The sequence below is a fragment of the Salmo salar genome, chromosome 13 (assembly GCF_965601325.2).
Source record: "Salmo salar chromosome 13, fSalSal1, whole genome shotgun sequence".
NCBI lineage: Eukaryota > Metazoa > Chordata > Actinopteri > Salmoniformes > Salmonidae > Salmo > Salmo salar.
Window position 1 is genome coordinate 100,338,589 of NC_138303.1, and position 20,895 is coordinate 100,359,483.

At 42.0% G+C, this 20,895-nt stretch overlaps 1 protein-coding gene across 1 annotated transcript; it reads left to right on the forward strand.

Moving 5' to 3' along the window:
* Positions 1–427: 427 nt before the first annotated feature.
* Positions 428–18,657, forward strand: LOC106568356 (fructose-1,6-bisphosphatase 1). Its single transcript, XM_014138636.3, has 7 exons — positions 428–731; positions 2,318–2,480; positions 2,563–2,655; positions 16,665–16,805; positions 17,210–17,347; positions 17,525–17,644; positions 17,862–18,657. Exons 1-7 carry the CDS (start codon positions 562–564, stop codon positions 18,048–18,050), a joined length of 1,014 nt encoding a protein of 337 aa, XP_013994111.1. The 5' UTR covers positions 428–561; the 3' UTR covers positions 18,051–18,657.
* The last annotated feature ends 2,238 nt before the right edge of the window (positions 18,658–20,895 follow it).

Here is a 20,895-nt window from a genome sequence, read left to right on the forward strand (position 1 = left end):
TAAATATAATTCATGGCTTGCACTAAAACGAGTTCTCTCATTCAAAATGAATCTAACTGCATACTATCTGCATTCTCCATTTTATCTATTTATGGCCTATATATATCATGCTGACAAGTCTCGTTCCATTTCAGATAGCATCATCCCTTTACTACTTAATTGTTTACTAATCTGAAAGCCAAATGTCAAATGACAAATGTGGATAGGTGAAAGCAACAATATTGAATGGCCATTGGCCAGGTGCAGCCATCAACATATTTCTTACCAGTCCTTTCAGATGTGAAATCCCCCAAACAGGTTAGAGAGAGGAGAGGTGGAGTAAATGGACAGTTTGGAACCAGGTCAACATTTTTGCTAACCTGTTTATACCTCTCAGTCAGTGCTCAACCACGCCCCTCCCGGTGAAAGGCCAACTGTGATTGGTTCAAACACCCTCTCGACTCTTTAGTTCTATTTTAACTTTAGGGTGAGGCTTTGAGGAACTCACATGTCCCGGTCCCCCAATCAGCAGGAATACGTCGCGGGGCAAACAAGCTCAAAGAACCAGTACAGTTCGTCACCATGTCCGAACGAGGCACGTTCGATACTAATGTCGTTACTCTTACGAGATTCGTGCAGGAGGAGGGAAGGAAGGCGAAGGGAACGGGAGAACTGACCACCCTCCTCAACTCTATCTGCACAGCCGTTAAAGCTATCTCCACCGCTGTCAGAAAAGCTGGGATTGCCAACCTGTAAGTTTCTGTGCGTGGTTGTTGGTTCGGTCCCCACAGGGAAAAGTAGGAACATCTATGTACGTTTAATGACAATGTAAAATGTCGACAGATTTACATGAGAATATTTAAAAAGCCACATGATTATTATTATTTTTTTCCACCAGAAATGTGTTTCAATCAAATTGACTTGTTGCGGATAAAAGGCTGTGCGTGATAACGTAGTGCACATAAAATACATATTGCGATTGAATTGCCATGTAGGCTACCCAAAAATAGTGGTAAACTCCTTAATGTGCAAATATTGATAGGATGGTTATTATATCTAAATACATTTGCAGTCACATGCTATGTTGTGGTCCTCCCACTACAACTCGGGAAAGCATGCAGTTTATTCAACTTCACAGGGTGGTGAATGTACAAGGGGATGAGCTTCATGCTCCTTTCCAATAAATACAGGGTCTTATTCTGGTGGCATGATGGTCAGTGCTTGGCTGCCGTTTGACAAATAAAATTAATATTGCTCTTATCTATAATAATCTCATAATATAGGTAGCCTACCAGCACTGTATCAGCGAGCTGTTGGTTAAAGCACATGGGCCAAGACCAGAGTGGGTACGTTTTCTATATAATGCAACAGTTTTTTTTTTTACAACCATCAGTAGAATTTAAAATGTGATGGACATCCGTTTTAACTTGTATTTTTCATTTAGTACATGGGAATTTAAAGGTAAAGTTATTTGTATGTGCATTACTTCATCACGCACAGCATTTTAAACAGTCTGATTTAATGGAAATAACACCTCCGATTTTTGAATATTCGCATAAAAATCTGTCACAAATTGGATGGAAAATTAGCTAGTGATATGGTCAGTCATTGATAATTTCTCGCACCATGTGTCACATTTATTAACTGAGCGCAGTAAAACGATACTGATCGTCTGATCAACAAAGTGATGCTGCAGAAAATGTGAGTTGTGGATTCTTATCCCCTCTGTGCTATATGGTAATCACAAAGCACTGGCAATAAGTGAATGATTATATCAATAGCAGGGACCGTCCAACCATATGCCGGGTAGGGAGACTAAATCAAATATTTACCTAGTCGGATATTATGCATGAGTCTGACAGTCCAGCTAATGAGGTAATACTGTTGTCAACTTCGACTTGGGTCAATGTCCATAAGTTTCTTTCTTTGGACTCGATGTTGTTTTCATAAATGCAAGCCAGAGCTATTGTAATGCAATAGGCTACTCACAAATCATTCATTTATTTCCTCTTGAGACATGTCCATTGTCTTCATTAGGAGGAAGTATAGGCCTATTACCTATTTATCAGGAATTTCTTTATAGTCCTCCATTGTCAGGAATTTCCTTGATGACTGACAGTCAATGAAGGCCAAAAGATGGTATCACTCTCTGTGCCCTGTGAGTTGATCCAGACTGCACGCCCACTGTCACAGAGCCATCATAGAAACCCTTTACCCTTGTCACTCCCTCCTTGCAATTGTGACAGAAATAGGCCTACTGTGGTGATATTACTACTCACATGTCTGCCCCCTGCCCATCTCTCTCTCCCTTCCTTCTTTCTCTCTCCCTCCCCTCCAGCTATGGCATTGCTGGGAGCACCAATGTGACCGGTGACCAGGTGAAGAAGCTGGATGTTCTGTCCAATGACTTGGTCATCAACATGATCAAGTCCTCTTTCACCTCCTGTGTCCTGGTGTCAGAGGAGAACGAGAGGGCCCTCATTGTGGAGCCAGAGAAACAGGTAGGTGTGTGTGTGTGTGGTCCAGATTGAAGTTGAGGTATGTCTTGTAACATCAATGCGACAATGTCCTTTTTTTTCACAGGGAAAATATATTGTGTGCTTCGACCCACTGGATGGCTCGTCAAACATTGACTGTCTTGTATCAATTGGAACCATTTTTGCCATCTACAGAAAGGTTGGTGACTCTTTTTGTTGCTGGTGTTTTATTATTCCTCTACGGAAGCCCTGTGGCCCTAGGCAAAAAAAATGTAAATACTTAAAAAAAAAAAAAATACTAAGTTGTTCAAATGAGATATTGTTGTTCGAACAAGTTACTAAGTCGTTTGAACAGGTGATCTTGTTTGAACAACTCAGCTGTATAAGGAAATAAGCAAACAGGAAACCACTCACCCAGAGGCGGCGCTCCTAGTGGCCAGAGACTTTAATGCAGGGAAACTTAAATCAGTTCTACCTAATTTCCATCAACATGTTTAATGTGCAACCAGAGGGGGAAAAAATTCTAGATCACCTGTACTCCACACACAGAGACGCATACAAAGCTCTCCCTCGCCCTCCATTTGGTAAATCCGACCACAACTCTATCCTCCTGATTCCTGCTTGCAAGCAAAAATTAAAGCAGGAAGCACCAGTGACTTGGTCTATAAAGTGGTCAGATGAAGCCGATGCTAAACTACAGGACTGCTTTGCTATCAGACTGGAACACGTTTCTAGATTCTTCCAATGGCATTGAGGAGTACACCACATCAGTCACTGGCTTTATCAATAAGTGCATTGAGGACGTCGTACCCACAGTGACTCTACGTACATACCCCAAACAGAAGCCATTGATTACAGGCAACATTCGCACTGCGCTAAAGGGTAGAGCCGCCGCTTTCAAGGTGCGGGACTCTAACCCAGAAGCTTATAACAAATCCTGCTATGCCCTGTGACGAACCATCAAACAGGCAAAGCATCAATACAGGGCTAAGATTGAATCGTACTACACTGGCTCCGACGCTCGTCTTGTGTGGCAGGGCTTGCAAACTATTAGACTACAAAGGGAAGCACAGCCGCGAGCTGCCCAGTGACACGAGCCTACCAGACGAGCTAAATCACTTCTATGCTTGCTTCGAGGCAAGCAACACTGAGGCATGCATAAGAGCATCAGCTGTTCCGGACGACAGTGATCACGCTCTCCGTAGCCAACGTGAGTACGACCTTTAAACAGGTCAACATTCACAAGGCTGCGGGGCCAGATGGATTACCAAGATGTGTGCTCCGGGCATGTGCTGACCAACTGGCAGGTGTCTTCACTGACATTTTCAACATGTCCCTGATTGAGTCTGTAATACCAACATGTTTTCAAGCAGACCACCATAGTCCCTGTGCCCAAGAACACAAAGGCAACCTGCCTAAATGACTACAGGCCTGTAGCACTCACATCCATAGCCATGAAGTGCTTTGAAAGGCTGGTAATGGCTCACATCAACACCATTATCCCAGAAACCCTAGACACAGCCCAATTTGCATACCGCCCAACCAGATCTACAGATGATGCAATCTCTATTGCACTCCACACTGCCCTTTCCCACCTGGACAGAAGGAACACCTATGTGAGAATGCTATTCATTGACTACAGCTCAGCGTTCAACACCATAGTGCCCTCAAAGCTCATCACTAAGCTAAGGGTCCTGGGACTAAACACATCCCTCTGCAACTGGATCCTGGATTTCCTGACGGGCCGCTCCCAGGTGGTGAGGGTAGGTAGCAACACATCTGCCATGCTGATCCTCAACACTGGAGCCCCCCAGGGGTGCATGCTCAGTCCTCTCCTGTTCACCCACAACTGCATGGCTAGGCACGACTCCAACACCAAGTTTTCAGATGACACAACAGTGGTAGGCCTGATCACCGACAATGACGAGACAGCCTATATGGAGGAGGTCAGAGACCTGGCCGGGTGGTGCCAGAATAACAACCTATCCCTCAACGTAACCAAGACTAAGGAGATGATTGTGGACTACAGGAAAAGGAGAACCGAGCACGCCCCATTCTCGTCGACGGGGCTATAGTGGAGCAGGTTGAGAGCTTCAAGTTCCTTGGTGTCCACATCACCAACAAATTAGAATGGTCCAAACACACCAAGACAGTCGTGAAGCGAGCACGACAAAGCCTATTTCCCCCTCAGGGAACTAAAAAGATTTGGAATGGGTCCTCAGATCTTCAAAAAGTTCTACAGCTGCAACATCGAGAGCATCCTGACTGGTTGCATCACTGCCTGGTACGGCAATTGCTCGGCCTCCAACCGCAAGGCACTACAGAGGGTAGTGCGAACGGCCCAGTACATCACTGGGGCTAAGCTGCCTGCCATCCAGGACCTCTACACCAAGCGGTGTCAGAAGGCCCTAAAAATTGTCAAAGACCCCAGCCACCCCAGTCATAGACTGTTCTCTCTACTATCGCATGGCAAGCTGTACCGGAGTGCTAAGCCTAGGACAAAAAGGCTTCTCAACAGTTTTTACCCCCAAGCCATAAGACTCCTGAACAGGTAATCAAATGGCTACCCGGACTATTTACATTGTGTGCCCCCCCCCAACCCCTCTTTTACGCTGCTGCTACTCTGTTTATCATATATGCATAGTCACTTTAACCATATGTACATGCTACCTCAATCAGCCCGACTAACCGGTGCCTGTATGCAGCCTCGCTACTGTTATAGCCTCGCTACTGTTATTTTTCACTGTCTTTTTAACTGTTTTTATTTCTTTACTTACCTATTGTTCACATAATACCTTTTTTTGCACTGTTGGTTAGAGCCTGTAAGTAAGCATTTCACTGTAAGGTCTAGACCTGTTGTATTCGGCGCACGTGACAAATAAACTTAGATTTAATTGGTCTTTTCTCTAAGCATAACTTGTTATGCAGCTTGTCAGACCGTGTAATGGTTGCTGCAGCCATTCATTTGTATTTATTATGGATGCCCCATTAGCAGTTCTACAACTTTGAAAACATAATACATTCACAACAGATTTCACAACACATCACTGATTCCATGATTATTCATTGACTGTTCTTTGATAACCTAAAGCAGGGCTGCTTCTGAATGCCATAACTTTTAAGTGAGGAGCAGAGCCTAATTTGAGCAGATCCCTATCCTGCTCCAATTTTGCTCTGGTACTGCTCAGCCACAAGGTCTGGGCATGTTCTGCCTAGTGTTTTTTGTTTCCTTTTTCACTTCTTACTGGGACCCTATCCACAGTAGCCTATATCTAGTTTACAGCAGTGGTGTAAAGTACTAAAGTAGTTTTTGGGGGTATCTGTACTTTACTTTCCTATTTATATTTTGATACATTTACTCGTTACATTTTGAATGCTTAGCAGGACAGGAAAATTGTCTAATTCACACACTTATCAAGAGAACATCCCTGGTCATTCCTACTGCATCTGATCTGGCGGACTCACTAAAGACATGCTTCGTTTGTAAATTGTGTGTTGGAGCATGCCCCTGGCTATCCGTAAATAAATGTAAAAAATACAAGAAAATGATGCCGTCTGGTTTGCTTAATATAAGGAATTTGAAATGTTATACTTTTACTTTCAATACTTAAGTATATTTAAAATCAAATACGTAGACTTTTACTCAAGTAAGATTTTGCTGGGTGACTTTTACTTGAGTCATTTTCTATTAAGGTATCGTTACATTTACTCAAGTATGACAATTGGGTACTTTTTCCACCACTGGTTTACAGTGCCTTCGGAAGGTAAATCAGACCCCTTGACTTTTTCCACATTTTGTTACTTTACGGCCTTATTCTAAAATGTCTTAAATTATTTTCCGCAATCTACACAATGACAAAGCAAAACAGGTTTTTAGAAATGTTTGCTAATTTATAAAAAATAAAAAAAACTGAAACTACATAAGTATTCAGACCCTTTACTCAGTACTTTGAAGCACCTTTGGCAGCAATTACAGCAATGTGTCTTGGGTATGATGCTGCAAGCTTGGCACACCTGTATTTGGGGAGCTTCTCCCATTCTTCTCTGCAGATCCTCTTAAGCTTGTCTTGGCTGTGTGCTTAGGGTCGTTGTCCTGTTGGAAGGTGAACCTTCGGCCCAGTCTGAGGTCCTGAGCACTCTGGAGCAAGTTTTCATCAAGGATCTCTCTGTATTTTGCTCTGTTCATCTTTGCCTCGATCCTGACTAGTCTCCCAGTCCCTGCCACTGACAAACATCCCCACAGCATGATTCTGCCACCACCATGCTTCACCGTAGGGATGGTGCCAGGTTTCCTCCAGATGTGATGCTTGGCATTCAGTCAAAAGAGTTTCATCGGACGAGAGAATCTTGTTTCTAATTGTCTGATAGTCTTTAGCTGCCTTTTGGCAAATTCCAAGCGGGCTGTCATGTACCTTTTTTACTGAGGAGTGGCTTCCGTCTGGCCACTCTACCATAAAGGCCTGATTGGTGGAGTGCCTCAGATGGTTGTCCTTTTGGAAGGTTCTCCCATCTCCACAGAGGAACTCGAGAGCCCTGTCAGTGACCAGTGGGTTCCTGGTCACCTCCCTGACCAAGTCCCTTCTCCCCCGATTGCTCAGTTTGGCCGGGCGGCCAGCTCTATGAAGGGTCTTGGTGGTTCCAAACCTCATCCATTTAAGAATGACGGACAATTCCTTTGACCTCATGGCTTGGTTTTTGCTCTTACATGCACTGTCAACTGTGGGACCTTTTTATATAGACAGGTGTGCACTTTCCCGAACGCACTGTTTCCTGTTTCCGGTCACAACTTGCAGACTTGTTTACGCTGCTGTGCGTTTTGTTGCCGATCTTACTTTGCTACCTGACGGTTTTTACTTTTTCATTACCGTATATTTTTACTTTTTCCCTCACTCAACTTTTTCACCCCGGAGGTTTTATCTGGACATGGTTCGTCAGGACTTCAAACAGCCGAAGCTAAGTAACATTAACATGATGCCTTCTAACTCGGAGGACCTGAGCCCTAGGACCATGCCTCAGGACTACCTGGCATGATGACTCCTTGCTGTCCCCAGTCCACCTGGCCGTGCTGCTGCTCCAGTTTCAACTGTTCTGCCTGTTCTATGGAACCCTGACCTGTTCACCGGACGTGCTTGTTGCACCCTCGACAACTACTATGATTATTATTATTTGACCATGCTGGTCATTTATGAACATTTTAACATCTTGACCATGTTCTGTTATAATATCCACCCTGCACAGCCAGAAGAGGACTGGCCACCCCTCATAGCCTGGTTCCTCTCTAGGTTTCTTCCTAGGTTTTTGGCCTTTCTAGGGAGTTTTTCCTAGCCACTGTGCTTCTTTCACATGCATTGCTTGCTGTTTGGGGTTTTAGGCTGGGTTTCTGTACAGCACTTTGAGATATCAGCTGATGTACGAAGGGCTATATAAATAAGATTTGATTTGATTTGAGGTGTGTGTGTGTGTGTGTGTGTGCCTTTTCAAATCATGTCCAATCAATTGAATTTACCACAGGTGGACTCCCAAGTTGTAGAAACATCTCAAGGATGATCAATGGAAACAGGATGCACCCGAGCTTCTTTTTTTTTTTTTTTTTTTTGTCTCATAGCAAAGGGTCTGAATAGTTATGTAAATAATTTCTGTTTTTATAAAAAAATGTCGCTTTGTCATTATGGGGTAGTGTGTGTAGATTGCGGAGTTTTAATAAATTTTATTATTTTACAATAAGGCTGTAATGTAATTTTAAATTTGGAAAAAGTCAAGGGCTCAAGGCACGGTATACTCTACTTTCTAACATTAGGATATGTAGTTTCTATTTTGAAGGACTTCAAATATATAAACAGATGTTTTTGGTAGGCACTACATAGGCTACTGTTAAATGTATTTGAGTTTTCCTTGGAATAGAATCACCATAATATAAATAAATTAATAATTAAGCTAAAATATCAAATGCATTTACATTGGAGTCATTTATCAGACGCTCTTATCCAGAGTGACTTAGTTAGTGCATTCATCTTAATAAATAGTTACTTCATTGAGATGAATGCACTATCAGCGAAGTCAGAGCTAGAAAGAGGGAAAAGAGTCAAGTGCGAGTGTTGGTTCACAAAATAATTTTTTGTGTGGGGGTTTGACATCAGAGGGGTTGAGTGTTTGTTTCTTGAGGAGGGGAGTGACTCAGGCAATTTTGAAGTCAGAGGGGATGCAGCCAGTAGTCAGGGATGAGTTGATGAGGGACGTGCGGAATGGAAGGTCTCCAGAGATGGTCTGAAGGAGGGGTTGGTCGAGCGTGCAGGTTGTCGGGCAGCCGGACCTCACTAGTCGTAAAATTATCTGGCATGAGAGGGGAGGAAAAAGGTCAAGGCGTAGGGTAGTTATGTGTGAGTGGGACCAGTTGATTCAGTAGGCTGAGTGAATAAAGAGCGGATGTCATCAACCTTTTCAAAGTGGTTGACAAAGTTGTCCGCAGAGCGGGAGGGGGGTGTATGATTAAGGAGGGAGGAGAAGGTGGTGAAGAGTTTCCTAGGGTTAGAGGCAGAAGCTTGAAATTTAGATACACTCAGAGGGAGTGAAGGCTGATAGGTCTTCCGAAGTTTAGTTTTCCTCAGCTGACTGCAGCCCTGTTCTTTAAGGTTACAATGAGTCACGGAGGGGAGGGCCGGCTGGAAGGAAAGGGGGCAGTGCGAGTTATAGGCTGTGGAAAGGGAGGATGGTAGGCTTGAAGAGGCAGAACCAGAAGGGAGGGATTTAGCAAAAGGGAGAGATGATAGGAGAGAAGATTGCGACTGCGCATGAGATTAGTAGGCGAACAGCCTCACGTAAAGATGAGGTCATGCGTATTGCCTGCCTTGTGAGTGGAAAGGGTGAGGTCAAAAGAGGCAAGGAGGGAAAGAAATGGAAAGAAATTAATTGAAGGCAGACGTCGGGAGGTTGAAGTTGCACAGTATGAAGAGCGGTGCGCCAACGTCAGCTTTTCAAGGTGTGAAGCTTATTGATGAACTCTCCAAGGGAACCTGGTGGGTGATAGATGACGACAATGTTAAGCTTGAGTGGACAAGTGACAGTGACCGCATGGAATTCAAATAAGGAGACGGACAGGTGAGGGAGTGAAGAGAATCTCCATTTAGGAGAAATCAGCAGCACTGTGCCACCACGGCAACGAACAGATGCTCTGACTATGAGAGAACATAGTCAGGTGAAGAGCAGCTGGAGGAGCAGTGTTCTCTGGGGTGATCCATGTCAGAGCCAGAAGTTAAGGGACTTAAGGGCAGCATAGGCTGAGATGAACTCTGGGTTCTTGACCACAGATCAGCAGTTCCAAACGCTGCTGAAGAACAAGAATTCCACATGGGTTGTGCATACATGCTACACTAAATTAGAAGGGGTTGCAGTCAAGGGGTGGGGAGTGTCTGTAAAGCCTACAGGGAGCGGAGCGAGCAGGGATAGAAAACACACATAGTTGCCAAAGCTACAAAAGAGCAAAATTAGAAAATAACTATGTAAGATACACAAGTGGTTGGGAGCCTTCCTTTCTTTCCTTCTTGGAATAACTCTGCATATGTCACCAATTGCCATTCCAAAAATAATCATATTCTTTGTTGTAGGGAATTTTTGGGGGGGCATATCTTTTACGTAATGGTGGCGCTCTAAGCATGGTTAAATTCCCATAGTAACACAGCCATTTTAAAAGCGCAGGGCTTGTGCAATGTTCCATGACTACATTTTTTTTGTCTTACAGGAATAATAGACGTACATATGAGGAAAAAGCTGAAGTCGTAACCTTTTCACGGATGTAATATGATCTTGTCTGATTTCGAGTTCGTCCACTAGATCACATGACGTGACTTGGCCACTTGAAACCAGATACATCTGTCTGGTTTGATCTGGTTTGGGTCGTACTTCACTGTGCGAAAATTGCGGAAATAACAAGCATACAGGCGCGGTAAACATAACTATTGTGCCCATTGGAAACAAGTGCAAGTTAGATTGATGGATGCATTCAAGGTAATGTCATTAAATGTGGATGGATAATAAATGGATTACATTACGACGACCACCAGAGGGTGTACCCTTTCCGTGCATACAACATGTTTGTACTTTTGGTGACTTGATAGTCAGTCTGATTTGCTCCTATATATGTATTTCTATATTTTCTGTAAACGGTATTTAATTTGTGCAGTGCATTTCCCACGCTCAATACACATGTGAAACTTGTTGGTGCCTGCTTCTGTGCACCAATCATTTGACCGCTGCAGTTTGAGATGATTTATTCCCTTTTATTTATGAAAAGAAGCTGATACTGGCCTTTATTATTTAACATTTATTTATTATAGTTTTGTTAAATTGATTTATATTATGTTTCTATTAAAATAAAATGCATTTTACAGTAGCCTATGTATTGCTTACCTAAAACATCCGTTAATACATTAAGTCCTTCAAAATAAACGGCATATCCTGATGTTAGAAAGTAGAATATAAACACATGCAACAATTTCAAAGATTTTACTAAGTTACAGTTCCTATAAGGAAATCAGTCAATTGAAATAAATTAATTAGGCCCTAATCTATTGATTTTACATGACTGGGAATACAGATATGCATCTGTTGGTCACAGATCCGAAAACCAGTCAGTCTCTGGTGTGACCACCATTTGCCTTATGCAGCGCAACATATCTCCTTTGCATAGAGTTAATCAGGTTGTTGATTGTGCCATGCTGTCCCACTCTTCAATGTCTGTGCGACGCTGCTGGATATTGGCGAGAACTGGAACACACTGTTGATGCAGAGCATCCCAAGCGTGCTCAATGGGTGACAGCCATGGCTTGATTCGTATGCAGGCCATGGAAGAACTGGGTCATGTTTCAGCTTCCAGGAATTGTGTACAGATCCTTGTGACATGGGGCAGTGCATTATCATGCTGAAACATGGTGATGGCGGCAGATGAATGGCATGAAAATGGACCTCATGATCGCGTCACGGTATCTCTGTGCATTCAAATTGCCATTGATAAAATGCAATTGTGTTCGTTGTCTGTTGCTTATGCCTGCCCATACTATAAACCCACCATGGGGCACTCTGTTCACAACGTTGACATCAGCAAACCGCTCTCCCACACAATGCCATTCTGCGGTTGTGAGGCCGGTTGGACATACTGCCAAATTTTCTAAAACGACACGAGGTGGCTTACGGTAGAGAAATTAATGTTAAATTCTCTGGAAACGGCTCTGGTGGACATTCCTGCAGTCAGCATGCAAATTGCACGCTCCCTCAACTTGAGACATCTGTGGCATTGTGTTGTGTGATACAACTGCACATTTTTGGTGGCCTTTTATTGTCCCCAGCACAAGGTGCACCAATGCAATGATCATGCTGTTTAATCAGCTTCTTGATATTCCACACCTGTCAGGTGGATGGATTATCTTGGCAAGGGAGAAATGCTCACTAACAGGGATGTAAACCAAATTTGCGCACAACATTTTATAAGATTTTTGTGCATATGGAAAATTTCTGGGATCTATTATTTCAGCTCATGGGACCAATACTTTACATGTTTTGTTTATTTTTGTGTAGATAAAGGCTACTCTGGGTGGGGTAGGCTAAATAATTACAACCGACTAGGGCTAATTAATACACCCCAGCCCACCCCTCCATTAACCTTTTTCTTAAAGCTAAGGATCCGGATCATGTTCTACGCATGGGTTATTTTATGCATACATTCGTTTTTCTAATGTTATTGCTGCTCACATTCCCGCTCCCTTCATGTTTTGCTCTTTACTCACCCCATTCTGAACTGTGAGGCAGCGTATGTCTCTGCCTCCATATTTCTGAACAGCTGAAATAAAACCCTGCCTCGATTTGAATGAACATTCAGAAAGTATTCACACTCCTTGCCTTTTTCCACATGTTGTGTTAGTCTGAATTTAAAATGTATTACATTGAGATTTTGTGTCACGGACCTACACACAATGCCCCATTTATGTCAAAGTGGAATTATGATTGTAAAATTGTACAAATTAATTAAAATTGAAACGCTGACATGTCTTGAGTCAATTAGTATTCAATTCCTTTGTTATGGCAAGCCTAAATAAGTTCAGGATTAAAAATGTGCATAGCAAGTAACATACTATGTTGCATGGACTCTGTGTGCAATAATAGTGTCAACATTATTTTTGAATGCTACCCCATCACTGTACCCCACACATACAATTACCTATAAGGTCCCTCAGTCGAAGTGAATTTTAAACACAGATTCAACAACAAAGACCAGAGAGGTTTTCCAATGCCTTGCAAACAAGGGCACCTATTGGTGGTAGATAAAAAAAAATTTAAAAAGTTGAGAAAAAGCAAACATTAAATATCCCTTTGAGCGTGGTGAAGTTATGAATTACACTTTGGATGGTGTATCAATACACCCAGTCAGAAAGTAAAACTCCAAAAATGTGGCTAAGAAATTATTTATATCCTGAATACAACGCATTAGGTTTGGGGCAGACACATCACTGAGTACCACTTTATATTTTCAAGCATGGTGGTGGCTGCATCATGTTACAGGTATGCTTGTCATCGGTAAGTATATATATATATATATATATATATATATATATATAGAGAGAGAGAGAAACGGAATGGAGCTAAGCACATGCAAAATCCTAGAGGAAAACCTGGTTCAGTCTGCTTTCTAACAGACACTGGGAGACAAACTCTCACCTTTCAGCAGCACAATAACCTAAAACACAAGGCCCCAAGATGACATTGAATGTTCCTGAGTGGCCTAGTTACATTAGACTTAAATTGGCTTAAATCTATGGCAAGACTTGAAAATGGCTGTGTAGCAATGATCAACAACCAACTTGAAAGAGCATGAAGCATTTAAAAGAATAATGTGAAAATATTGTACAACATGTATTGCCTCAGGAGTGTGAATACTTATGTAAATGTATTTTTCTGTATTTAAATTTCAATACATTTGAGCACATTTCTAAAAACATGTTTTCACTTTTGCCTCTTAAGGATCCACCCCTTTTTTTTTTCAATTTCTGCCTAAAATGACACACCCAAATCTAACTGCCTATAGCTCAGGCCCTGAAGCAAGGATATGCATATTCTTGATACCATTTGAAAGGAAACACTTTGAAGTTTGTGGAAATGTGAAAGGAATGTAGGAGAATATAACACATTAGATCTGGTAAAAGATAATACAAAGAGAACCATTTTTTTTTTTTTTTTTTTTTTTGTACCATCGTCTTTGAAATGCAAGAGAAAGGGCATAATGAATTATTCTTGCCCAGGCGCAATTTATACTTTGGTCACTAGATGGCAGCACTGTATGTGGAAAGTTTTAGAGTGATCCAGTGAACTCTTACATATCTATTTAAAATGTTGTATCAAGACTAACCAAATGTGCCTAATTGGTTTGTTCATAATTGTGCACTCTCCTCAAACAATAGCATGGTATTATTTCACTGTAATAGCTACTGTAAAATGGACAGTGCAGTTAGATTAACAAGAATTTAAGCTTTCTGCCCATATCAGATTTGTCTATGTCCTGGGATTTTGTTTTGTTTCTTACAACCTCATGCTAATCACATTAGCCTACATTAGCTGAACCGTCCTGCGGATGGGACACCGATCCTGAAGAAGATTTGTCGGGGGGAGGGGGTTTATTGTGTACATTTTGTCAATTTAATCAATTTTTTATTCAGGCCGTAACACAACAGTATGTGGAATAAGTCAAAGCATATGAAAACCTTCTGAGGGCACTATATCTTCTGAAGGCTACAACCTTCTCTCTCTGTAACGTCTATTGCACTTGCACAAGCAGGATGCAGTCCCTACACTTTGGGAACATTTTGTGTGATGATGTAGGCTAATATTTATAGTTGCTGCAATATCTTAGTTCCCGATAAAATAACACAACTTGACTGCCTGTCTGTCTCCTGTGCAGCTTAGCCAATGTTTGTAATTAAGATGAAAAAATAACATTCAATCACTAATTAGACTGCGTGTCTGTGTCTTGCTGCATTCCACCTCTGGGCAGCCGAACGTTCATGTATCCAGACCAATAAAAAGAGTCTGACAATGGGCAAGTTAATTTTACATAGCCTGATACCATATATGCTGATATTGTGAGGAGAGGAAATAGCTGCATATAACTCAACAGTTAAGAAGAACATGAAATCGATAGACTGCCTGTCTGTGTTGTGCTTATGTTTGCAATACTGACAACAACATTTGTATGAATGTTTCGATAATGTATTTTGTATAAAGCTCCACGTACATGCTCTGGCACTCAAACAGCCCTATTTTAGGCTATCAAAGAACTGTCAATGAACAATCCTATCAATGGATGGAATCAGTGAATGAATGGCTGCAACAACCATTACACGGTCTGACAATCTGTATAACAAATGAGGCCTAATTAGACAAAATAACAATTACTCTCGTTTGAATGACTTATCTTGTTTGAACAAATTTTTTTTACTAAGTCGTTCAAACAAGAATTCCAAGAGTCACATTATTTAAAAAAGAAATTGCCTTGGGCTTCCGTAGTCCTCCGTGCCCATAACATGCAGTGCCTTCGGAAAGTATTCAGACCCCTTGACTATTTCCAAATGTTGTTACGTAACAGCTTTATTCTAAAATTGATGAAATTGTTTCTGTTCCCTCATCAATCTACACACAATACCCCATAATGACAAAGTAAAGACAGGTTTTTAGAAATGTTTGCAAATGTATTTAAAAAAAAATGGTATAATACTGAAATATCACATTTACATAAGTATTCAGACCCTTTACTCAGTACTTTGTTGAAGCATATTGGCAGTGATTACAGCTTTGAGTCTTAGGTATGATGCTACAAGCTTGGCACATCTGTATTTGGGGAGTTTCTCCCATTTCTTCTCTGCAGATCCTCTCAAGCTCTGTCAGATTGGATGGGGAGCTTTGCTGCACAGCTATTTTCAGGTCTCTCCAGAGATGTTCCATCCGGCTCTGGCTGGGCCACTCAAGGACATTCAGAAACTTGTCCTGAAGCCACTCCTGCGTTGTCTTGGCTGTGTGCTTAGGGACGTTGTCCTGTTGGAAGGTGAACCTTCGCCCCAGTCTGAGGTCCTGAGCACTCTGGAGCAAGATTTCATTTAGGATCTCTCAGTACTTTGCTCCATTCATCTTTGCCTCGATCCTGACTAGTCTCCCAGTCCCTGCCACTGAAAAACATCCCCACAGCATGATACTGTCACCACCATGCTTCACCGTAGGGATGGTGCATGGTTTCTTCCAGACGTGACGCTTGGCATTCAGGCCAAACGGTTCAATCTTGGTTTCATCGGACGAGAGAATCTTGTTTCTCATGGTCTGAGAGTCTTTAGGTGCCTTTTGGCAAACTCCAAGCGGGCTGTCATGTGTCTTTTTACTGAGGAGAGGCTTCTGTCTGGACACTCCTACCATAAAGGCATCATTGGTGGAGTGCTGCAGAGATGGTTGTCCTTCTAGAGTTTATCCCATCTCCACAGAGGAACTATGGACCTCTGTCAGAATGACCATCGGGTTCTTGGTGACCTCCCTGACCAAGGCCCTTCTCCCCCGATTGCTCAATTTGGCAGGGTGGCCAGCTCTAGGAAGAGTCTTGGTGGTTCCAAACTTCTTCCATTAAAGATTGATGGAGGTCACTGTGTTCTTGGGGACCTTCAATGCTGCAGAATGTTTTCGCTACCCTTCGCCCGATCTGTACCTCCACAGAATCCTGTCTCTGAGCTTTACGGACAATTCCTTCGACCTCATGGCTTGGTTTTTGCTCTGACATGCACTGTCAACTGTGGGACCTTTTATAAAGACGTGTGTACCTTTCCAAATCATGTCCAAACAATTGAATTTTCCACAGGTGGACTCCAAGTTTGCAAAAATGTCTAAAAACCTGTTTTCACTTTGTCATTATGGGCTATTCTTTGTAGATTGCGGAGGATTTTTGTTATTAATTTAATCCATTTAGAATAAGGCTGTGATGTTACAAAATGTGGAAAAAGTTATGGTTTGAATACTTTCTGAAGGCATTCTATATTCTCAGACGTTCCGTAACAGTTCCACACATTCTTCGTTTTTAGACACTTTGTTTCAGTATGTCAGATTAGTGTGCCAGTTTCTACTGTAGTTAGTTACTGTTTCACTGTTCTTCTGTTATTTTTGGTAACACCTATCCACGTGTTTATCTCCCAGACAACAGATGATGAGCCCAATGAGAAGGACGCACTGCAGTCTGGACGCCACATCGTTGCTGCCGGTTATGCCCTCTACGGCAGCGCCACCATGATGGTGCTCTCCACAGGTCAAGGGGTCAACTGCTTCATGCTCGACCCTGTAAGTTTTTTAAATCAAATCAAACCTAGGGGTGAACTGCTTCATGTTCAACCCTGTAAAATCCAAATCAAACTTTAAAAATGTAAAATAGCAACACACTACAGTAAAACTATAAAATGGAATAGATAAACAAATAAGAAACGGCAGTATAAGAACATATAAACACGTCTAAATCCAATAGTCAATGAAGAGACAGGAGAGGTGCCCTTCATTGATTTATATTTAATCCATGAGGTGCTCTTTGGTCATGCGATGAATTACTATAGAACCAAAAATAAGTTAATGCTGGATGGTAAACGAAGCCTTTGTGCAAACAAACTTCCAGAAGTAATCAAGACTCACATTTAGTAGGGGAAAAAGTCAATGAAGTTGCTGAGTCACGTCCCTGTTCTGTATGTTTTTAGTCTATCGGGGAGTTTATCCTGACAGATAAGGACGTGAAGATCAAGAAGAGGGGGAAGATCTACAGTCTGAACGAAGGCTATGCTCAGCACTTCTACCCAGACATCACAGAATACCTGAAGAAGAAGAAATATCCAGAGGTAATTTAGTAACTATACACCTGAAAGGGCTTAAACTGTAATTCTGCACCACTAACTAACTCTTTAGGTACTATGAAGTGACCAATGCAGTTAATGAAATATGCCTCGTGGTTGTCTTACTTACTTTTAAATGCACCTATTGTAAGTCGCACTGGATACATTGCTTTTTGTTTCCAGGATGGGAGTGCCCCCTATGGTGGGCGTTATGTTGGCTCCATGGTGGCTGATGTGCACAGGACTTTGGTGTACGGAGGAATCTTCTTATACCCTGCCAATGTCAAGAGCCCCAAGGGCAAGGTGAGTGAGACAGAGCTCTTCAGGTCATATAAATGTTATATCTACTTTGAAAAAAAACAAAAAAAACTATAGGTTACATACAAATAACCAGAAGTAGAGTGCTGGCTGTGCTCAAACAATCAATGATAAAAGGTAGAATGAACTAGACCATTTCTCGATATATATATATATATTGAAGTGACTAACCATCGTCTCTCTTCCACTCCGTCCTGTGTAGCTGAGGCTACTGTACGAGTGCAACCCCATGTCTTTCATCATCGAGCAGGCTGGAGGCATGGCCACCACGGGGGAGATGAATGTCCTGGACATCAAGCCAGAGAACATCCACCAGCGAGTTCCTGTGGTCCTGGGCTCCCCTGAAGACGTCCAGGAGTACGTCGCCATCTACAAGAAGACACGCATGTGAGGCTGCGCTGGAGCCTTCTCTGGACCCACCATGACCTGCTTCTCCACAAGGGTTGACCTTTGACCTGAGCTAGTAATCTTTGTATCATATGAATGGAGCTGTGGATATACAGTATATATCATGGAATATATATATATATATCATGCCCAGTTGTTTAGAAGTTGAGGTGATTTGTTGATCAGATAATTGGGGCAGTGCTTTTCTCCGGCTGATCCTTTTGAACAAGCCGAGTAGTATTTTACCTCCACCATCTGACCAACCAGACCTGGGACCAGAGATACTTCAGGGGGAGAGAGTAGGGAGGAGTCTTTCAATGACCTGGGCCTACATCTTAATAGTTTAAAGTTTCTTTCCCTATTCAATTGTCCTTCTACAACTGTGCTGATCTAGCAAGACAGGATAGGGGAGAGAGGAGAGGAATCCAATTTAGATGATTGATGATGCAACCCTTCGGCGTCTTACTGTTTGGATCCCTGAACTAAGACCCCTCATGGACAAATATTAGGCCTACCTCAGCCTTATTATGTAGTGTATTGTAGAGTTGTTGTGTCATTTGCACTGGTGGACCTAAAATATGTTTTTGAATAAAACCCTATGTTAAAATCTCTCCACTTGTCCATGTTGTGTTGCTGACCCACTAGCAGGGGGACGTAGTACTCCTTCATAGGCATACAGCATACAGTGTGTCAAACCATGAGAATCCTGTTTCTAATATTATCAACACCAGGTGGTGTAGTGGTAATTCTTTGCTCAGTTGTCAATCCAAAAACATTCTCAGACTATACTAATTTGTGGTGGTTGCAAAAGGAAACAGTAGGTTACAAAGAACCAAAAATGTAAAGTAGGCCTACTCAGGTAATAACAATTATACCACAGCTGTGTATGTTGTCAATCATGTACATTTGTTTAATTGTTTTATGTTGTACATTTACAGCAATTTGTTCAGGAAAGTTAAACCAAAAATATATATTTTTAAAGAAGTGAAACTGATGACTAAAAGTGGATGTTTCTTGTCTTGACAAGGCTTAGCACGTGATTCTGTATTACCCAATATAACACACACATCACTCTACTATGCTACACGCTCCATCAGCTGATCAAAGCCAAGCCGCGTCATCCTGGGGCCTAGGTGATGGGGGTTGTGGTCATACAGCCCCGCATCTGGGAAGGTAAAAGAGGAAATCTTTTTCTAATCAAGTAAGAGGAACTATGACACAGTAGAAGAGCGGGAAGACAGCATTCAGTAAGGCAGCATGTGCTCTCTTGTGTTCTTTTTAGTGTGATTAGTCATGTAGCTGAACAAGCAGAAACAATACCCTGTGACAAGCAATCATCACAACGCTGCTGAAAAGCCAGACTGGCAGAAAGTAGGCCTGTCTGGACAATGCCTATCGTAGTCATCGAAGCCTATTATCAGCCTATGAATGTGTGATGATAGGGGAAAAGTATTCAAATAGGGGTCCTGTTACCAAGGTGTTGTTGATCTTGCTATACAATTTAGGTTTATGAGTTAGTACCCTACTTGACGATAATATCTAATCCTATCTACTCTCAGGTGCTTTCATGTACAACATTACAATACATGTTTGTTCTTTGTGTTGCAAAGGTAAGGCTAGTATTTATCAAGTGCCATTCTCTGGCAAGCAAGACTAGCATAAGAAGGTCTGTAAATGGTGAGGATGAAGGAGTGAGAGTGTATTGGTACTGGGTAAAAAGAGAAAAACACCTAGAGTAGCATAGCCTTTTCCCCTTACTCATTTCCCCTAGACAAGACGTTGTCAGTCAATCGCACAACATCACGAAAACCACAAAATACCAGTTCTGTTTTGTTATTACAAATACATCCAAACAAACCGTACAGATTGAATTACAGTCTTAAGTTTCTCTCACTCTTTATTTTGTTCTTAAATGTATTCAGTTGAAATATAGTAGAGCATAATCTCTCATTCATATGAATGTAGTGTTGTCCCCATGGAGCTCCAGAATACATTGAATGGGAAACATTGTGGGTGCTTCTTGAATGGTGAGCTGTTTGAGTAACAAAGTTGACCGTGGGGGAGTGGTTGCTGCTTACGTTGTGAGTATGACAAGAGGCCGCATAAGTATCAGTGTCCTGCATAGAAAACAGGTTATTAATCAAAGGCTGTTGCTCTGGCTCTTAGCTGTAATGCCCTAGATCCATAATGTACTGGAGCCAAATTAAAAAATGAATAAAATGAAGTGTTCAATTATCCTTTCTACACATTTGTGACTTTCTCAACATTATAAATGTGTGTGTGTGTGTGTATGGACGTGTTTAACTATACTTGTGGGGACCAAAGGTTCCCACAAGAATAGTAAACAAACACAAATTTGACCAACTGGGGACATTTTGTTAGTCCCCACAGGGAAAAAGGCTATTTCTAGGGGGTTTGTGGTTAAGGTAAGAATGAGGGTTAAAGGTTAGGTTTAGGGTTAGATTTAGAGTTAGGGCTTAGGGAAATTAGGATTTGGAATGGGAATTAATTGTGTGTCCCCACAAGATTAGTTAAACAAGAGAGCGAGAATGTGTCGTAAAACAGAATGTCCTACAATTCCTCCCACAACCATGAGGCATAACAGTCTCTAGATTGGAAGGCTCTTGTCCCAGCATGACCGTACAGCACCTTTACTCAACAAACACTAGCTGCAGATAAAGAATAGTACAGAGGAAACCCTTTTTCTCTACCTCATGTTTTCGAGTTCTAGTCTTCCTCAATGTCTTATCACTCTCAGTGGCTGTTGGTCTCAGCTTCACACATAAGGCTCCGTTTAAAAATAGACTACCTCATGGGTATCATGTGTCTATAACAGTGTTGTAAACAAA

Bases quoted from the DNA above. Each gene is read 5' to 3' on its own strand.
- LOC106568356 (XM_014138636.3), top strand. From the start codon at position 562: ATGTCCGAACGAGGCACGTTCGATACTAATGTCGTTACTCTTACGAGA. The intron at 2,656-16,664 runs GTTGGTGACTCT...TTTATCTCCCAG, and splicing joins TTTTTGCCATCTACAGAAAG to ACAACAGATGATGAGCCCAA. The intron at 16,806-17,209 runs GTAAGTTTTTTA...GTATGTTTTTAG, and splicing joins ACTGCTTCATGCTCGACCCT to TCTATCGGGGAGTTTATCCT.